This window comes from Caretta caretta, chromosome 8 (assembly GCF_965140235.1).
Source record: "Caretta caretta isolate rCarCar2 chromosome 8, rCarCar1.hap1, whole genome shotgun sequence".
Classification (NCBI taxonomy): domain Eukaryota; kingdom Metazoa; phylum Chordata; order Testudines; family Cheloniidae; genus Caretta; species Caretta caretta.
Window position 1 is genome coordinate 78,249,487 of NC_134213.1, and position 20,230 is coordinate 78,269,716.

At 39.0% G+C, this 20,230-nt stretch overlaps 1 protein-coding gene across 2 annotated transcripts in view; it reads left to right on the top strand.

The window, feature by feature from the left end:
- The window catches only part of LOC125640838 (uncharacterized), a 197,797-nt gene extending 179,938 nt beyond the window's left edge, over positions 1 to 17,859 (top strand). For both annotated transcript variants that reach the window (XM_048859855.2, XM_048859856.2), the window contains one exon: positions 13,972 to 17,859. In XM_048859855.2, the coding sequence (XP_048715812.1) occupies positions 13,972 to 14,185 (214 nt within the window). In that variant the 3' untranslated portion in view covers positions 14,186 to 17,859. The remainder of the gene's footprint in view (positions 1 to 13,971) is intronic.
- The last annotated feature ends 2,371 nt before the right edge of the window (positions 17,860 to 20,230 follow it).

Below are 20,230 nucleotides of genomic sequence, written 5' to 3' on the forward strand. Positions count from 1 at the left end.
ATTTGTCTGGCCTCTTTGTAACATTTGATTGGGCACCATCAGTCAGCTGTTCTTTCATCCAGAAATCAAATTCATTTAACCATAAAACAAATTCATTTTCCGTGGGACTATTTTTGGATTGTTTGTATTATTCCTATTTTATGAATATTCACACCACCAGAATTCCGCCTATATGAACACTTGGGAGCAAAACAAACTATGGGTTCACTGACCTTTTGAACCACACTTAGGCATTTAGTTCACCAAATTGTTTACCAAAAATATCCACCACAACTTGCCCACTTATGTTTCTAACCTGGAGATCCCAGAAGTGGAGATCATCAGTGGAAAGCAAAGTAAATGAAGCAAATAAATGAAGTGGGTTCTGAGGAAAGATTTGAAAGAGGAGGGTGAAGACACTGGATGCAGAGGAAGATGGGTGTCATTCCAGGAGAAGCAGAGCAATGTGCGAAAAGGCTCAAAGGTTAGAGTGGGAAGGGGAGATAAAGTCCCAAAGACTTCACTGGGCTTTGGATCAAGCCCATAGGGCTCTGTAATGCCTGATGAGAGAGTAGGAACTAGAGTGAAACGTGGGGAGCAACCGGAGAGGAGAAATAAGATGTAGACAAGGCCAGGCCTGTGCAAAACCTTAAAAGTGAGAGCAGTGAGTTTGAACAGAAAGGGATGGGGAGTTAGTGAAGGACCGCGAGAGTTAGGGCATCATTGTCAGAACTAGGGAAAGGAAATTACCCTGCCCACACACCACCCCCATTGACTATAGAAGAAAGAAGACACAGACTTAAGGCTGCCTCTCTACCCTCGCCCAGCCCTTTATTATAAGGATCTCAAAACAGATGGGGTCAAATTCTTCCCAGGTGTAATTCCATTGACTTCAGTAGGCTTACACCAGGGATGACTTTGGCTCTGAGTGACTGTACAAGCCATATTTCAGAGTAACAGCCGTGTTAGTCTGTATTCGCAAAAAGAAAAGGAGTACTTGTGGCACCTTAGAGACTAACCAATTTATTTGAGCATGAGCTTTCGTGAGCTACAGCTCACTTCATCAGATGCAAGCCATAGGCACTGCAATAGCAAGGCACAGCAGATTGAGCTAAGGACAGGGAAGGAGCCTGTCCTCTACATTTCCTTGATTTGGGGAATTTAAATTAGACCCTTGTGTTGTTTTTTCAGGACTATTTTTGTATTTTATACGAACTCACACTGCCTAGAACTTGGTGGTTGAAATATTCACACAGCTCTTGTATTGTTTGGGGAGCAATACATGGTTTTCCCCAGTGGCACAGTGAGAGTCTTGATCTGCCAGCCTCCTGCTGTCCACTGTCATTGTGTCTCACAGTCACTGAGTGGCCTGAGGTGTAGCTGGCACTCATGGACCCCCCTCCAATGCCCGTAACTCTGAAACTACATGACATCTTAACCTTTATAAAAATTTCTTCAAGACAGCATTTAAAAACACCCAAATCTTTCCTGACCTTTACATTTTAGTAGAGGGGTTTTTTTGTTTTGTTTTTTAAACTGATGTTACAATATTTTTTTCTTAGTTGTGGCATTTTTAAGCTAGTTCAAGGGGAACTTTGCTTTCCTTTTCCATCCTATTTGAGGCCAATCATTAATCACGGAAGGAAAAGCACTCCAAATTCAAACCTGACTTTATAATGTTTTTATGTTTGTGACATTTTATATCTATCAGTTGGTGGGAAGTTCTATCCTTTTCATTTGTAACCTGCTAGGTCTGGGGTAGGCAACCTATCGCACGCGTGCAAAGGTTTTCAGTGGCACTCACACTGGTCCTGGCCACCGGTCCGGGCAGCTCTACATTTTAATTTAATTTTAAATGAAGCTTCTTAAACATTTTAAAAACCTTATTTACTTTACATACAACAATAGTTTAGTTATATATTATAGACTTCTAGAAAGAGACCTTCTAAAAACATTAAAATGTATTACTGGCACGCAAAACCTTAAATTAGAGTGAATAAATGAAGACTCGGCACACCACTTCTGAAAGGTTGCCGACCCCTGTGCTAGGTTATAATTTGAGTCTAGATTCTGACTTCCTTTTTAACCTCCCACACGCACACCAGTGCAGGTTTTGCCATGCTGCTCTATGGAGAGAGTAATGATTGTGTGCCAGTGAATTCGTGGGGATTGCTAAAGGAATTGCTAAAGCGCTTCAGCCAGGCTACATCACGAGGAGCCTGATTCTCATCTCACACTGTAAGAAATCAGGAGTAACTCCATTCAAATCAATGGAACAGATTCTACAGTCATTTACACCGCATAAATCCAGAGTTGCTCCACTGAGTACTTTAACTGAGCTACTCTGTAAAAAGAGACGACTTAGACCCAGGGTTTTTACTCAGAGATTTTAAAATTGTAAACAAATTGGGAACTTTAAAGTGAGGCTTCCCACCTGTTTTTATGGCACTTGCTCTTTCTAATGAAACTAGGAATTGCATATTTCACAATGCAGACCATTGTGCTATGAGACCTGTCTTTATGCTTTCCATATTCTCATATTTTCCTTATCTACTATAATCTCATAAAATCTTCCATGATATCAGGCAATTATAATATTTAAGGCTTGAATTCTAAACACTTTCCAGTGGTGCTATTAGATTTGTATTCCCTTGCTATTTATTTTTGTTGTGTTGTTTTGTTGAAACTATAGTACAATTCTTGTAAAATCACTGTAGACAAGAAGATTAGTCCTGATAAATATATGTAAATAGGTAGAGTTGGGCAATATTTTTTGTCCACAACTTTTTTTCAGCATAAAATGCAGGTTCGGCGACACCAAAATATTTCATGAATTTGTGTTGGTATCACTGAATTGTTTGTGTAAAAAAAAAATCCAAAAAAGTCAAAATGTTTCGTTTCAACAATTTCAAAAATGAAATGTTTTGATTTTTCGGCTCAAGATGTCTACTTGTTTTAAAATTTTCTTCAGTTTTATTTTAAAAAATTAAAAACTTTAAAAAATGCTCAGTTGAAACAAAACAATTTTTTTTGACTTTTTGATTTGCTGCAAATTTCCAAACAAATAGTTTTCTGTTTAACCTGAAACACTTTTTTTTTCAAGTTTTTTTGGAACTGTGAACCAAAAAACCCGTTATTCACACAGCTCTACTTTCTAGTCCAAACACTGAAGGCCACTTCAAAGCTCTTTGGTGAAGGAACCTAATCCTGCAGACAGCACAGTTACTGGCCATTATTTCTGAATCCAATTGTCAAGAAAGGGAACGTTTATGCGGGAAACAAATGCTTCATTTATTACTGTGATGCAACATTCATAAAATATATTTCATTGAGGGGGGGAGTTTACACAGGGGGTAATGAGATTTTTCCTTTATGCATTATTTATAACTGCTTAATCCAGGTGCTGTAGGTTATTTTTTTTATTTCTCAGTTTCACCGCTACAAAACACTTCAGTATTTCTAATTTATTTCTGCTTACAATACAGATGTTCTCAATTGTGTTTCTAACGACATTTCAACCATTATGATCGCTTTTATTTGTTTGTGTCAGTGTATAAACAGGGTTGAATGTGCAGTGTGCAATAGTTAGGTTTCAAGAAGCTTGTAAAAAGCCTCTAGTGATTTAGTTATCAACAAATTAAGCTATGACTAACAGTAATATCTTTATCATTAGTCGTTTTAATCTTCAGACGAGTTCCCTGCAGTTTATATGGGCTCTTATATCTTCACATAAAGGTTTCATCCTTTAAAAGAGCATTTTTCAAGATGACCATTTGGAAACAACATTTGGAGGAACATTTGGGTTGCGTCCTCTAACTAAATTTCCAAGCTGTTAGTAATGGACTAAAGAAAACGTTGTCTGCCCTGAATACTAAAAAGCTATAAGTAAGAGCCTTGAAGGTTATGTGTAAATATTGACATTTTAATTTTTTTTAGCATACAAAAGTGAACTTGCAGTGTATAAAGCAACAACCGTCTCTGTGTCATAAGATGTATTCCTCACACTTTTGATTTACAGACATGTTCCAGTTGAGAGTTTTACAATATCCCTGATTAGACCACAGAGCTTTGGGGATGAGTGTTGACATAGGAACATGTCAAGCAAATAATAGAAGAAATTCCTTTCGTCTTAAAAGACCACGTCACATATGAAAACTTGGGTCCCAACAAACCCATTAAGGTCCTTTGCTGAGAGGTGCAATAGAACTTTAGGGCATTCAACTTCCAGCAATTTCAGGTCTTCAGTTCATCATAAAAGAACCATAGGCCAATAACTGCAACACGACATAGCTGTCACTTACACCAAGCCACACTGCCTTTCCCCTCAAGTGTGAATGTATTGTTATGTCTTTTCAATTGGAGCTGCAGGAGCTGCAGCATATTCACATATTTTCCTAAAACACTCAAAAATAATACAAATGTACAAATAATAGTCTGTGGTTCTTTCAGGGTGGTGTTTACACTAAATGCATTAGTTCCTTGCACAGGTTTGTGATCCCAAGGCACAAAACACAAGGGGTTCTCAACATTCTCAATAAATCAGAAAGCCCTAAGATCCTTGCTGTTCATGCAAAATTGGATCATTCTTTCATGAATGGCACTATATAGTCAGTGCTTAATTTGGAATGAAAGAGATGCCAGGGCTCAAGCAATTAGGTGTTGGGGCTCAATCAATTTTTTTACTCTCCGAACTCACATGACAACCTCAGAGGTGCTGGGGCTACAAATTACCAAACCTAGAGGTGCCGGGGCTCAGTCCTGGCAAGCTCTGGCACAAATTAAGCACTGACTGTAGTCATGAAAAATGCCCCAGAAATGACTAGGGAACTCATTAGTTCTCTCTCTGGAACACAAGCACTATCAGATTTTTTTCTAAAGTATTTTCTTCCTCTTTCTTAACACTCTTCGTATGAATACTGTTTGTTCCTACATGAAACCTGAGCATTTCTCTTGCTTCAGTTGGCTACCATTGGTGCTTCTCAAGAGAGCGTAATGGAGATTTTATTTATTTGCATATGTGAGAAGAAGGATTTAATAAATTACAGAATCATAAATTTCATTTTTGGAGGGAAGTATGACTCCCTTCGCGGTAATTTAAGACTGTACAATCCACATAAATGTTGCCAGTGTCTTCAGTGGATACTTTTAAGAACTGACCTATAGACCACACTGACTTGATTCTTCCTATCATTTATCAAGACCAGGACAAGGAGGGTGATCTTACGCACTTTACCTGAATGGGGCCAGGCTTGGGTGTAGACATACTAAGACATATTTCTGGGAGCTAGTGCAAAGTGTGGAGCACAGATGTAATTTGCTCTTGTTGAATGTACCCTGCTCACAAAACAGGCAGCCATATGTTGCACTAGCTGAAGCTTCTAAGAGGCCGTCATCAGTGCTCTCAGGTAAAGCACATTGAGAGACAATACAGATATAGATGAATGTGGTGAAGGCAAAAGGCTTAATTCCTTGGCCAGCTACAGATGGTGAAAAAAGGCATTTGGGGACACTTTGCTGGGCAGGACTCCATGAGAAGAGATGAGTGTAACTAGAACCCTAGGCTGTGGCCCGCTTGACAATGGTAGTCAGCCTCAGCTTCAAAAGTAGTCACAGATTTTGTAAGTCTCTCCAAATGCTTTCCCTTGCCAGTCACCATCAGCTTCACGTTATCTAGAAAGAGCCTGGGCCAACTGGCTTGCATCTATGCCTTATCTCTGCCAGACACAAGGAAGCTGTAGTGTCTGGTTTCAGTAGAGCTTGGTGTCATCAGGATATTGATGACACTGTAGCATATACCAATTCCCATATCACAGATATGTTTTGAACAAGAGGGGTGCCAGCACTGTGGTACTGCAAAACTTAGGGCACGTCTACACTGCCCCAGACTTCAAATTACAGGGGTATGAGTACCAGTGTGCACCAAAGTGCTACGCTGTAACCTTCCCATGTGGATGCTGTGGGCAAGAACTGAAAGGTTCCTGGTTCACATTCATGTAGTCCTGTTTGAAGAGGATTACAGTAAAGCAAAGTAGGAATCTTTTTGTTTGCACCCACAGCATCCACACGGGGAAGTTACAGCATAGACTACTCATACTCCTGTAGTCTGAACTGTGAGCAGTGTAGTCAAGACCTGAAAGTCCTTGGGAAGGAAAACTAGTTACCTATTACCAGCTTCTGGGAACTTCTTGATGGAAATTAGCAGAACTACCATTCCTTCCTCCCTTTGCCATGTCAAGAGCACCACATGGAGAACAGCATTGAAGGCCAGTGCAAGATACAACAGTATTAGCAAGGACATCTGATTTTTCTCCATTTCCATGCAGAGATTATCAGTGCCCATCACTGCAGCATTCAGATCTGAAACCTTATTCGTGTTCATAAAAGTGGAGGATGTTACATGCTCTTGAAGTTGGCCTCCCACTACCATCTCAATGATCTCTCACAGAAAAGGGAAGTTAGGGATCAGCCAATCAGTTGGCGAGAACATTAGTGTCAAGAGGTAATTTCTTGAGAAAGGGTCAGAATACCCCATGTTTGCCGGATGCTAGGAATGAAGTCCGTAAGTTTAGCCCCTCTGGCCTTGACATTATTACCAAGCTCTTTGAGAGGCCATCACAGAACCTTGGCAATATTCTTTGCACCTTATGTTCTCTTGCATCAAATGCTAAAACAATAAGTTATATGTACTTTGATTTTTTCATGTGATTAAATGAAACCTAGGGAAATAAAGAGAAATCTGTAGAGGAAACATATGCCTATTATAGATGAACCCAAAAGCTCTGATTCTGATCTCACACCAATATAATCTGGAAATAACCATCATGAAGTCAAGTGAATTGAACTGGTGTAAAACCAGTCTCAGTGAAATCAGAAACAGGCCCAAAGTATTGTCTGTTTGTTTGTTGTAGGGGCTGTTTTGGGTTGCTTGGTTGCTTGGTTGTTTTTTTATCTGCATTTGTGAGGTCTAATACTTTGTTGGAACAGCTTCTGCATTCTCTAAGATGAATCTTCGTATAGAATTTACTCCAGGATCACCATGGTGCATGTAAAACTAATGCACCATCACTGGAAAGACTTGAATTCTGCCAGCTCTAAATAACATACATGAAGTGGTGCTGGGTGCTGACATAGCAAACTAGTGAAGTCCCTCTTATATTTGTTGAGTAGAGGATTGCAATGTAAATATGCAGCTGGAAATGTACTGACAGTAGTTGAACTGGATGCAAATGGGTTAGAAACATCAATTGGTTAATGCATATAAAGTTTTTGTTTTTGGAATTTTGCAAAAACTGAAATTCTTATTTGTTATTTATCTGCTTTCAAAATATAACAAATAGTTCTGTTGCCAATAACTGAACACCTATATTTATAGCACACTGGCGCTTCATAAGTGTCATTTGTGTCATTATCTGCATATGTTCTAGTTTTCCTAGAGTTATAGAAATGTTATAATCATCATTAGAACTGTGTGATCAAGGAGATTAGATTTTTCAATGTGACTAACTGTTTTCTCAAGACATCCTGACTGCAGTGGAGTGACTGTGCTGACATTTGCACAGATGGGCAGATGGTGCCTGGGATATGTCTGGTTAAAATGCAGACTTGAAGAGCCTAGTTGAGAAAGCTGAGCCACTGGGTTTCTAGACTAGCTGCCTGAGTCATAAGAAAATGTAGCCTGCATTATCCTTTGTGCTAGCTGTAATGGAAAACATAGTGAACCATAGCAAAACAGGGCCATTGCTAAAGCATAGCTTTTGGCAGAAGGCTACAATGATTTTATATCAGATTTTAGTATGCTTTTGTTCCATACCTAAGTAAGATATCTTTCGTGAGGGGTCCTCAGGAACAAACCTAAGCTGTTATCCATTTATGCACATTTAGGAGGCAAATGTATCCATGAGTCCAGTTGGCTAAAGAAGGTTACATACATATATTACGTTTGATAAGTTATTCCTTGTGGTTGAAAAGCCCACAGTGTGAGACAGTCATGTGGAATTAGCATCTTGAAGATGGGGGCTAGATTCTGATATCAATTACACCAGCGTAAATTGTAAATCCAGAGTAGCTCCCTTGACTTTAACCTCTCCAAGTCAAATTCTTTCCTGATGTAACTCCAAGTCAAATGTGGCCATGTTGGTCTGTTTCTCACTTTATAAAATATAGGTGATACATACCTACCTGTCAGGCATGGTCCGTGTTCATTCAGTGTTTTGAAAAGTATATATAAGTGTGAGATATTACTTTTATTATGACCCTTTAGCAGTAAATATTTATAACTTCACTGGCTGTGCCAGTTATATTTACTTCTGTTCAACTTTGTGTAAATCACATGCTACTCCAGAAATCCTGCTTTGAATCACAAGGATAACAAAATTGTTGAGATGGAACATTGAGGGGGGAGTGGTGACAAATTCAGTCATCTGTGTAAAACTCCCTTGAATGTATCTCCCCCTTTTCATATGTATTGCCTATATTTTATAAAAGGAGAAACAGACCAACCTGGCGATATTCTTATGGGAAGTGAGTTTTCCATCATCAGTCCCAGCAATCTTCAGTGGAGTTATGCCATCCGATAATCTGATCCACAAAGTCCACAGTCAGATCCTAGTTATGGAAGATTATGCCAAGCCACTTCGAACCACTCACTGAATTCAGGGCTAAGAACTGTCTTAAACCTTATCTCCTCACACTTAATAACAGTACAACTAGGACTACGTACCAGAATTTAGAGCAAGCCACGACTAATAGCAACTGGGAAGAAGGGAGTGAGGAGGAACTGGATTTGGCAACAACTGGAGCACAGCAGGTTTCAACAGTTTACTTTGGAAGTAATTGTTCACTAAACAACCATGATTTAATTACACTGGAATAATCCCAGCATTGGTAACTTTTATTAAAAACAAGACTGTGCAGCAGTTACGTAAACATTGTGGTGCTTTTAGCTGAGATTGACTGTTCACAAACCATTCAGTCACTGCATGATTTTTGAGGGCTGGACTTTTAAGTGGTTTCTCCTATTTCTTCTACATCAGTTTTAATTGCTAATAAATTAAACTTCCTGCAGGAGGAAGAGTAATGTTATTTGGCTTCCACATAGGCTGCATCCATCACCCTGGTGGATAATTAACAAGGAAAATATAAATTCTAGCACTGCAAATTTTGGGACCAATCCTGCAGCTCATTCACTCCAGTGGAGCTACTCACATGAAGAATGGCACCAACAGAAAGCCTTGAAGTGGTATTTGGACTGACAATAACTATCCTGTAATAAATAAGGGATAATCTGTGTTAAGACTTAGAGCAACCGGTTTTACATACTATATTAAAACTAATGGGCCTGATTCAACTCTTACACCAGCGTAAATCAGAAGTAATTCCATTGAAATTAATGGAGTTACACCAGTGTAACATTCCAGCATAAAGATCAAAATCAGGTCCAATATCTGTTTAAAAAAGCCTAATTATGACATTTGTTAGTAGTTGGGAACTAGTTCCCAAAATCTGAAAATGTCTTGCTATGTTAGTGCTAGATTTGTACATTATAAATATGCCTTGTGGACTCCATGGGGTCCTCTCCCAAACATGCACCACAGTGATTGCTAATAGGGTGGCTTTTTCTTGCTTATGCAGCTTTTCCTCTCAGGGTGATGTATGCTTAAAACCATTGATTTGGGGCATTCAGGATAGTGCCCCATGAGAAATCTATATGCCCCATATGAAAACCTTGTGCAGCTTCTGGGCATCAAACTGGTTAAGTAATGCTAATATAAAGGGATTTGATGTTCTAACTTTAAATACCAAGGGAACAATACCTGAAAGAACTGAGGTTGAAGCACTGTACTCCACAATTTTCTATTTATTGTGGACCATATATTTAGTAACTAATCATCCAGCCTAATAATCTCAAATAGTATTTGACAAAAAGGTCAAGTGTTTAATATTGGGGCTAGGAGAGCAATAAAAATCTATAAGGAATGAGCTACTTGGAACAGAAAGTCAGACCCAGTGCCCTGCTTAGTCATTGTATCTTTCAGTTCCTCCTTTCATTCTATAAAAATGTCTAACTCTCTTAAATTCAAATTATTCCATATGTTTACTACTTTGGGAGGACATAATTCTTCTTGAATTCCCCGCTGATTCTTCAATCCTGGATTTTTAGATCAAAAGGTTTTCTCTCTTAAAATTTTCTGGAGCTTTTCAAAATGTTTTAATGTTTTATGGAATAAACAAAGTTCTCACAAAAAGGAAAAGTACTTTGATTTTTATGGGAATGTATTTAGAATGCAATTAAGGGGATTTTAAAAATTCAGTAATTGCTTTACAAAACTTCATGTAATCTATGAGGCCAAATGGACCTCAGCCAAAAGGGCTGGAGGAAATGGGCTACATCCAGACCTGGGTGTAAATGGGTTCAACTCCAATACCAGCTCTGAATTAGTGCATCCACTGGTTAGAATACAGGACTATACATCAGAAGTGCTTGGTTCTCTTCCCTGGTCTGCTGCTGACTCATTGTCTCACTGTAAAATGGGCTTAATTCCATACTTAAAGTACTTGGAGATCCTTGGATGGATGACACTGTAGATGTATGCAGTATTAATCTTGCTCTTGCACTCTCTCAACTCTGTTTCTCTGATAATGTTCAGAGTCTCTGTTCCTCATGACTCCCCATTTGTTACCAGTTTTCTTTGTTTCCACCGCCTTCCTATCTGTTTCTAGGGCTTCCTCTTTTATTCTTCGTACAGGATCTCACCCTCTGCTACCGCTATTGAAAGATTTAAATCTCACTCTCTACAACTCCCTCGAGAAGGAACTGAAAGAGTAAATGCTGTCAATTATCCCACCAACAGGTTTCACCCATTATAGAATAAGTGATCATACAAACTCCTCTGTGGAACTTACACTTGTCAGTTATATGGGATCAGAGGGTTTCCCTGTGTTCAGATTTGCAATATGTACCTCGTCCACATTTACATTTTATAAATAGGAATAGTTGGGAGGACAAATAGAGAAGCAGCTGTTAACTCTGCTGAGCTTTTTGTAATGGGAGATCTTTTTGGATCAATGGAATGAGAAAAAGTTCTTTTTTTTTCCTTAAAAAGGGATTGTCCCTACCGAAATGGGACAACTGGCATTAAGAGGCTGATCCACTTCCCACTGCAGTCCCTAGCCAAACTCCCAGTGGTGCAGAATCAAGCCGCCATTAAATCCATGCCCAACCTGTGAAATTTAAAAACGTTTAAAAAGTGAATTTAAAAGTATGGAATTAACAAGATATATAGAAGCAAATCAGACTGAGTCAAATTCTGATCTCTATTAGACTGGTATAAACCTAAAGTAGCTCCATTGACTTCCATGGCATTATTCTCGATGTGCAGCAGTGTGACGGGGAGTAAAATTCATCCATAATCTTTATCTGTTGTAACCATCTTGCTCCTTCCCTTCCAAACTGCTTGCACTATTATCTAGTGTTGTTACTCTCTGTGTAATGTCTGATTTAGATGGTGAGCATTTTGGGAAGAGTAGCTGTCTTCTTATATTTTTAAGAGCTGTGTACACCTAAACTACCTACATTACTGTATAAATAATAAAGAATGCCAATTTTTGTGATGAGTCCAGAAACACCACTCCCACATCAGTTAAGGCCTACATATTTATCATTCTCTTCACATAAATTCGCACCAAGATAAGGACATATACATGTAAGCAGAACTATTCAGGCAAAAGCTCTTAGATATAAAACTTTGTAGTGTCTTAGGTAAGATTTTGATCTCCAAAATCAATGGAATTAATCTGGGACCAAATCAGGCCTATATACTATAAAGTGGTTGGAACGCTTTTGTGCTGGGTATCAAACTACTAGTGCCAAGGAGTGAAAGAAAATATTCTAATAATGGACGGATAATTGAGTGATGCATTGCATTTGACAATAAAGAAAAGTGTGGATGTACCCTCATATGTAATCTAAAAGTTACGCAAGTGAGTGAATTGTTTGTATATCCTTTCTAACACTTTGAGTTATATCAAAATTTATGATAGTTATCTTCATTTTTAATAGTTAAAGAATGATCAGTGTGACGTGTTGGAATAGGAAATGCTAGATGATTCCTATTAACTGTTACGAAAGTTTTTCAAGGTTTGAAATGTAGAAAGAAAAGTGAAAGTTGCTATATCATCTACACAGTATTTAAAAGCTGAGAGATTTCTACATGTGAGAGATGAGAAATTTTGAGTAACACAACTTTGTCAGATGGTCATATGGTTTGATTTCTGAGAATCAGATTGAGTCCTGTTGTCCTGCATTTGTATAAGTTCTCAAACAACCAAACCGTTTTTCATGTAAATTTCTTTTGATTGAAAGTCATCCTTTCATAAAATTGGTGTTACTGTATAAAGCTATATTTTTTTCCCTCTGCTGGAAGATGCTTTGTAAAACCAGTGTTTTATGTTCTGTATTAGAACTAATATAAAATCCAAGGTGTAAAAGTGCATCCTTAATCTTACTCAATTATTTATGACTGACAAGGACTCCAGCAACATGGCCATGGAATTCCTGTCATACATAAACCTCTGAGAATCCTGCACTAAACATAAGGCGCCAAATTCTCTGCTGGAATAAATGGGCAGTTCCATTGACTTCAATGGAGTTTCCACAACATATTCCAGCAGCGAAACTGACCCAAAGCAGTTGAGTATACTGTCCTACAGAGACCTTTATTACCCCCTTCATATTGGAGGAGCAGTGAGCAGAGAATTTTATCACCATGTCAGCACATAGGAGAGAACAAACTATGATACTTGCATGAAAATTTCATAAAGCCTCAGATGCAGAGCATAAGCCAACCACTCAGGCCAGGCTCCTCCAAGGTATTGAGGTGTCTAACTTGCAGTGGAAGGATCTAGGCCTGACTACCTGGGGATTGGGAAGGAAATGTCTCCTACAGGTAGGTCATTCTACAGCACCAACAATTGTTATGGTAATGTGATACTGGCTATTAACACAGACAGGATGTGGGACTAGGATATGTTCTGATCCAGAATGGCAGTTCCCATGATCCTACACTGTTGTTACATTTTCTAACAGAGTCATTCCTATAGCTACCTGCCAGCAAGGAAAAGAAAGCCTGAACACTGGTATTAATACATATGACAATAAACTATAGGGTAGCTTACAACTGTATTAAAGAGACTTCTGCCACTTTTTCTATTTTGACTTGCTGTGCAGAGGACACGTTCTCATCCCTTTTAGAGCTGTATAAATGTCCTCATTCCCGTACATGCAGCAGATCTGAGTGTGTGTGTTCTGAACATCTTTGCTGTTTCTTTGGGCTGTTTATATGGTGGATAAGAACTACCAAGTTCTATAGTTAGCCAAGTACATTCCAGTCAGAGACAGTTCATCTTGTTACAGCATAGGCATATTTCCTGTACATTTGCAATACGGGTAAAGAAGACCAGTTCTTTGCTATTTAAAGCCCTTGAAAGAAGAAAGACATACAGCAGTTTAGATTACCAGCAGACTACAATGTACAGTGCATAAAAACGTCAGTCTTAATGGCAAAGTTCAGGATAAAACTGTGTCAGCTAATTTAATCATTTACCGTGAAATACCAGTTATCTTAATCTTACATGCAGTCTTTAAGTCAGCTATGTATGTTTGTATAATTGAATCCTGACCCTAAAACGGAGGAATCAAGGAATTTTCTTTTTTAGTGAATACAGTTAGGATCTAAATATTCCAGTTTAGAAATTATATTCACAGTATTGTCAGATATTTTAATACTGAGCAGCTAATATTTCTCACTAGTGTATTTTTTCTCTATTTCTAATTTGTTTTCCATGCTGTAAAAAGTCATATTAGTATTCAGTTTCTATGGAACTTAACTGAGTTCTCTGGAAAAAGTACAAATATTGTTCCCAGAACTTAAGTCAGATAAATTAGTATCTAACCCAAATGACAGATTTTGTACATGTGTTCTGCTTTCCCTCTAGATACGTATTGTATTACTGCAGCAGCAAATACAACGAGGCCAAGATGTCTTCATTTTCCATCAGAGCGAGAACTGTAGAACAGTGTGATCAAGGCGCTGGTCTTCTGTGGCCAGCCGGTCAGAACCCACCAACAGCTGTGATGAGCAGAGCAGAGATGAGGAAACAAGAGGCAGTCAAAGCCAAAGAAGGTTTCAGCCTGAAGCTGTGTGTATGACTGGAGCAGAGCAAGGCCAGGACCCAAGGAAACCCCAGCAGCAAGGGAAAAAACAGATTGACTCTCAGTGACTCATTTAGCTCCTGGATTGGACAGATCTCTCCCCTGCTGGCAGTTTGGCTGAGCATCAATGGGACAGATACCAGGATGAATAGCTTAAAATAATTAGGGGGCCAATCTGCAAAACTGCTCTCATCCAATTCTTTACTGTGTGATGAAAGACACAAAACAAATTACATTTAGATTATTAAATATTAAGTCACTGGATTTACCTCCATTTGGTCCAAAGCAGGAAACTGGATAAAATTCAATTTTATATCATTGTGTTGATGGCCTGGTTTTCATCAAATGAGTGAGTGTTTTTTTGGCAGGTCAAACTCTTTGACACATGAGGAAAATAGGTGCTTAATTTAAATGAGAATTAATGCAATCATAATTAACTCAAATGTGAACAGAATTAAACACAGGCAAGAGTTTAGTTTTATGCTTAGCAGTTTAAACTATAAGTTTTAGGACACATCCTGCTTCAGTTGAAGACAATGGCAGTGTTGCCACTGAATTCAATGGAAACTGCAGTAGGCCTTATAAGTAGACAGGCAGGATTCCCTGTACTTTGTATTTAATGCACAAAAACAGAAGCAACAAGCTCATTTAGTATCAGTAAAGATCTGTTAAAATTATAGAAACATCCTTTGGAGCAAATCTTCTGCCTTGTATTTGCATATTTATGAACTAGAGATTATGCCAGGCCATTCCATTTATTAGAGCAGTGCTGCTATAGTTAATAGTCTGTCAGCGTTTCCATTATAAACCCCTTTCTTCAGTGTTTTAATTTCTCAGCCATTTGAAATCACATCAGGAAGCAACGTAGCCCTTGTGTTGTCAGGCCAGGTGCATTTTTTAAAAAAATTTAAATAAAAATATATTTAAATGAGCTCAGCCGTTTCTGATTGGGCAAATGGCATAAAATCACAAAGCCTTGGGGGATAGTATTATTATTTATTTTTTTAGGGAGATTTTGACAATCGCTTCTTCTTTTTCTTCTCCTTATCTCATCACCTGGGGTCGAGTCATCATGCAAGCATCTGCCATCTTCTTCTGTCCGAGGCAGCACTAAAGTCCACTTGCTTACCATCTTTTTTGATGTAATCCATCCATCGCTGCCTCAGCTTTCCTCAGGGTCTCTTTCCAACCACCCTGTCCTGCCATGCTGTCATCTCCGAATCCTCTTCATTCATCCTGTGCACGTGTCCAAACCAGCAAAGTTGCACTTCCTGGATTTTGTCAGCCACATCACGGACAGTGACTTCCATCCTAATGCTTTCATTGCTAAATCTGTCCCTTCATGTAACTCTTTTTATTATGCAAAGACAGCTCATCTCAAACACCTGTCAGCATTGAACCTGCTGTATCTTACCATGCTTCTGCACCATACAGCATTGTGGAGTACACTTGGAATCTCAGTGTCAGTGGCGTACGCTTATCATAAGCAACATCTAGGATGTTATTCCACACTCATCCAGCACTTTCCAGTCTGCACTGCAGCTCACATTCAAGCTTGCTGTCTTCCATAACCCAGCCACCAAGGTACTTGAACTGGTCACTCTGGTTTAGTCATGCCCCATTAATCTCTATATCCAGTTTCCCTGTGGCACCTCTACTGACTCATATGACCTCCGTCTCAGTCATGTTCATTTTCATCCCATGCCTACTTAGTTGGTCATACCACTGATTTACTCTTTCCTCTAGATCTTCTTTTGAGGATGCCATTATTGCTATATCATCTGAGTATAGCAGCTTCTCACCTTTTCGCATTGGGTTCTTCCTGCTGACATAGGCCATCAATATGATAAACAGCAGTGGAATGAGAGCTGACCCCAGTGCAGTCTGACTTGCACTTCAGAGGGCTTATCGTTCCAATACATGTTCAGATCACTGTTGTAGGTGATGTATATAGTGCATTTACCATAAATATTAAATCCTCAGACACTCCATATTTCCTCAGCATTGGTGTGAGCATCCTTGTGTCCACTTTTTGACAAACACATCTATCAAAAACATCTTGAAGTTTTGAAAAATGACATTTTGCAAGCAGCTAGTATCTAAAGAGAACATCAGTCCTTGGTGCAAAGTCGAAGTTGCTGGAGTACTTATCAAGTGGTGACACCAGGCTGGTCCCAAGCATGTGTGAGCCATTTGGCTGCACATGGTACCCCTTGCCCTTCGCAGCCAAAGCATTGGGCTAGGGGTGACGGCTAGGAAGAGAGAGCATGTGAGACAGCAGGAGCCACATTAAGGTGAATGAGATGCCTTGAGTAGAAAAAGCAGCAGGGGCAGATCCACATTGTTGCAGGGTAGGATGGAGAGTTATGAAATTGGCATCCCCGTAAGTGATTCTTCTACTTCTTCTGAAACTGGTTAAGACCAGCACTATGGTGACCTCATTGCTGTTATTTTGGAATATAACCTTTGGTACTTTGCTGAGCTTTTCCTAGTTACCCTGCATGCACTATAGAGACAAGCTACCCCATTCTCCTGCCTATTTGAACTTCCTACTTATTCTGAGTGTCCCCAGCTTGTCCACGACAGAGAAATTCCATCTATTGCCAACTCCCTGGGAGAAGGAAGATTGCTGATTACAATGGCAATATTTAGGTGAGGGCAGAAATAGGACTAAAGGGACAAAATTTAAAAACTAGCTCTTTGATAAAAGACCTGGATCTTGTAATTCTACCCACTTCAAAGGAGTCCCCAGGAAGAGGCAAACACCAAGGAGAACAGGCTTTCGCCTGAGAACACAGGCTTTCCCATCCTTCCTGTCACAAGGTCTTAGGACAACTGAGACTCTGGGAACCTACGTGGGACCTGATAGCACCAATGTAAGGAAGCTGCCCCAGACTTATCATGTATGATGCACTTATTGTGTAACGTATTATAAAAGCACCCAGTACGGATCCAAAACTCTGTATTGTCTTCCATGAACTGTGGCTTGAGTAGAAACTCTTAGTTGTAAAAAGCTATGCTACATATACACGTCTAAAATATATATCTTTTAAGGTATGAGGCAGCTAAAGCCTCAGGTCTTAAAGCCTCCAGATTTTGACAGCAGTCAAATCCAAACAGATTCAAACTTTATGTCTGGCCAGTCTCTGTAATGAGTCGAATAAAAAACCTGGATCAGGACACGATGTTCAAACCTCTGGAAAACGTGGATCCATCTCAAAATAGCTCAGGCTCATCTCTACTTCTTTAGCACAACAATATTTGGGATATTTGTCAAGGTGATTCCTAATTTTAGGAGGGTATTTTTTCCAAATTCCACCCCAGAATTATAATAAAGAGCGATCTTCCTTTCCTTGGATAGACTGCAAAAAATTATCTCTGGTCATGATAGATGGTCATAACTCAGAACTAGGCAGAATTAGGACTAGTGCTTCCTGATTGTTTTGCATTTGTAATATTAAAACTTTTTTAAAAAGTAAGTGTTGCCTGATGTAGCAGTAATGAGGAGACTGCCAAGCATGTGTTCAAATATGTATAGAGTATGCACTATTATATGTAATCTGATGGAAGATACAGTCTGTAACTTATCTGAGTATTAGTGTTCACTACATATTTGTTTTGCTATCTTTCATTTTTACTTTGCAATGAAATAAAAATACTTGCACAACTGATTTTAATCTGTCTCTGAATATTACAAATACAAACTATTATGTAATTAGTCACAATAAGATGTGTGCGGTTGTGGGTGCGGTGGGTTTGTAGATTGAATGCCAATACTCATCTAGGTATGGAGTTGTAAAATTACACAATAATTTACACAAAAAATTACGCTGTAATTATATTTTACATTAAAATAAGTTATGTTAACAAAACAGAACACACGCTTTTTTGTCTTCCCACTGAAGTAGATCATAGCAGAGGATTATGATAACAGTATTACCTGGATATAGCATCTTTCATCTGCAAAGGACCCGATAGTACTTTACCAACATAAATGTGATACAGAAACAACACACAAAGATCACTTCATCCACCATTGAAATGAAGCCACCCCAGGGTGGAAATGCCGCAAATCCTGACTAATACACAGCAATACTGCACAACAGTTTTATGCAGGAAGTGAAGATCACCATGTCCAATTGAAACTGCTGGAGAATTTTAAATAGGCTGAGTGTAATTACCTTAGTTAGAATTTGGCCTGGACCCTGGAATTTATAATCCTCTATCTCTCAAAAAGTTTCCGGAGACTGAACTCCTCGGTACAGTAAAAAAAAAACGTTGAAATTTCACCAGATTTACTACATTTTAATGACTGAAATATTCTGCAAGCTTTGGGATCCTGAAACCTTTGAGGAAACATAGCACCACACTATGAATCCAATGTTTCTCTGTTGTGCTTACCCCAGAGTTTCTGGGTTATAATGAGCAGAAGTGCTCAAGTGCAAGAGAATTTGTTAGCCAACATCTGGAGAACAAGTGACTTCTGGTAGGATGCTTTAGATATATGCTCTGTGAACCCATAATAATTTCTGACACAGGGCAAAAGTCTTCTCTGGCCCAACTGCAAATCTTTGGCACATTTATCACTTGTTCAACATGTGGTACTTCTATTAACGTTGATGGGCATTCTATCCATCCATCTTCAGATCATGCAATAGAGATCTGCAAGACAGATAAGAGATCAACAGTGCAGATCAAAAAGGTGAACTTCTAAACTCCAGTTTAGATCATACTTGTACCCTTGTGTCTCTGTGAATTGTTCTGTTTAGTTACAGTATTTTCTCTCTTTTGATATGGCTCCAAGGTGAAGAAACCAACAGAAGATTGATTAAGGCAAAAACTGCAGCAGCAAAAAAAAAATCACCCAAAACACCTGCTCATTGTAAATGTAAAACCCCAGGTCCTGGACCTGGGCCTTTTCCTCTACATGGGTGGGGTAGATGAGTTGCTCTCTGAGGATAAAGAAAGAAGATGATTTTATCTCTGCATATTCAACTCTGAAGATCTTGAATGTGATTTAGTGGGGTAATAAAGTTATTCCTGATCAAGCTGAACTGCTGTCAGGAAATGTATGCAGAGATGTTAAGGAAACGTCAGAAGAAAACTGCAGATTCTGGAAGAATTAGCAGCACAGACAAATAAGTTAAAAATTAGTGACAATTAACTCTAATTTGTTACAAAAAATGACTCTTGCTAAATAAAACATCGACAATTGCAAGGCCGCTTCCAGTTTCTCCACAATAATATTGGCTTATTGGAGAGTCAGGAGATTCTCAAAGAAGTTAATTTGGTCAAATACTTAAGAAATTTGCTATCTTTGTTTGAATTAATTAATCTACTGTCAAGGTAGGTGCACACCATCTTTCCACATCTGCAGCCACTGAGGCTCCCATGATCATGGGGAATCTATTAATGTGTAATGTATTGTATTTACTGCCCGTAGTCTAATGTTGCATTATGTGGAGGACAAGCTGCTTCGTATTGAATGAGAGCTCTTTGGAAATAACACCTTGAGCCTCCTGGGAAATCCCTGTGTCTCTCAGTCTATCTCAGACATGAGTGGGCCATATCTCAGTTTCCCTCCTTGTTCTATTTAACAGGAAATCTCTATTTGTTATTTCCCAAAACACCTTCCCCACTCCCTCCCAAAACACAAAAAACAGTTCTGGATATCTTGATCTGATTCCAGTCTCATTTAGGGCCTGATCCAAAGCCCATTGAAGTCAATGGGAAATACTTCAATGGGTTTTGTATCAGATGCTTAAACTGATTTCACACCAATGTAAATCCACTGATCTAAATTGAGTTACTCCTGATTAAAGCTGATGTAAGTGAGAAGAGGATCAGGCCTGTAAACAATCCCTGCTGGCGACTATTGGACTGAATCCACCCCGTCACCTAATCAGGTATATTGTAGGTACTTGGGACAGGACTGATTGAACCAACATAGAATAGATCATAGAATATCAGGGTTGGAAGGGACCTCAAGAGGTCATCTAGTCCAACCCCCTGCTCAAAGCAGGACCAAGCCCCAATTTTTGC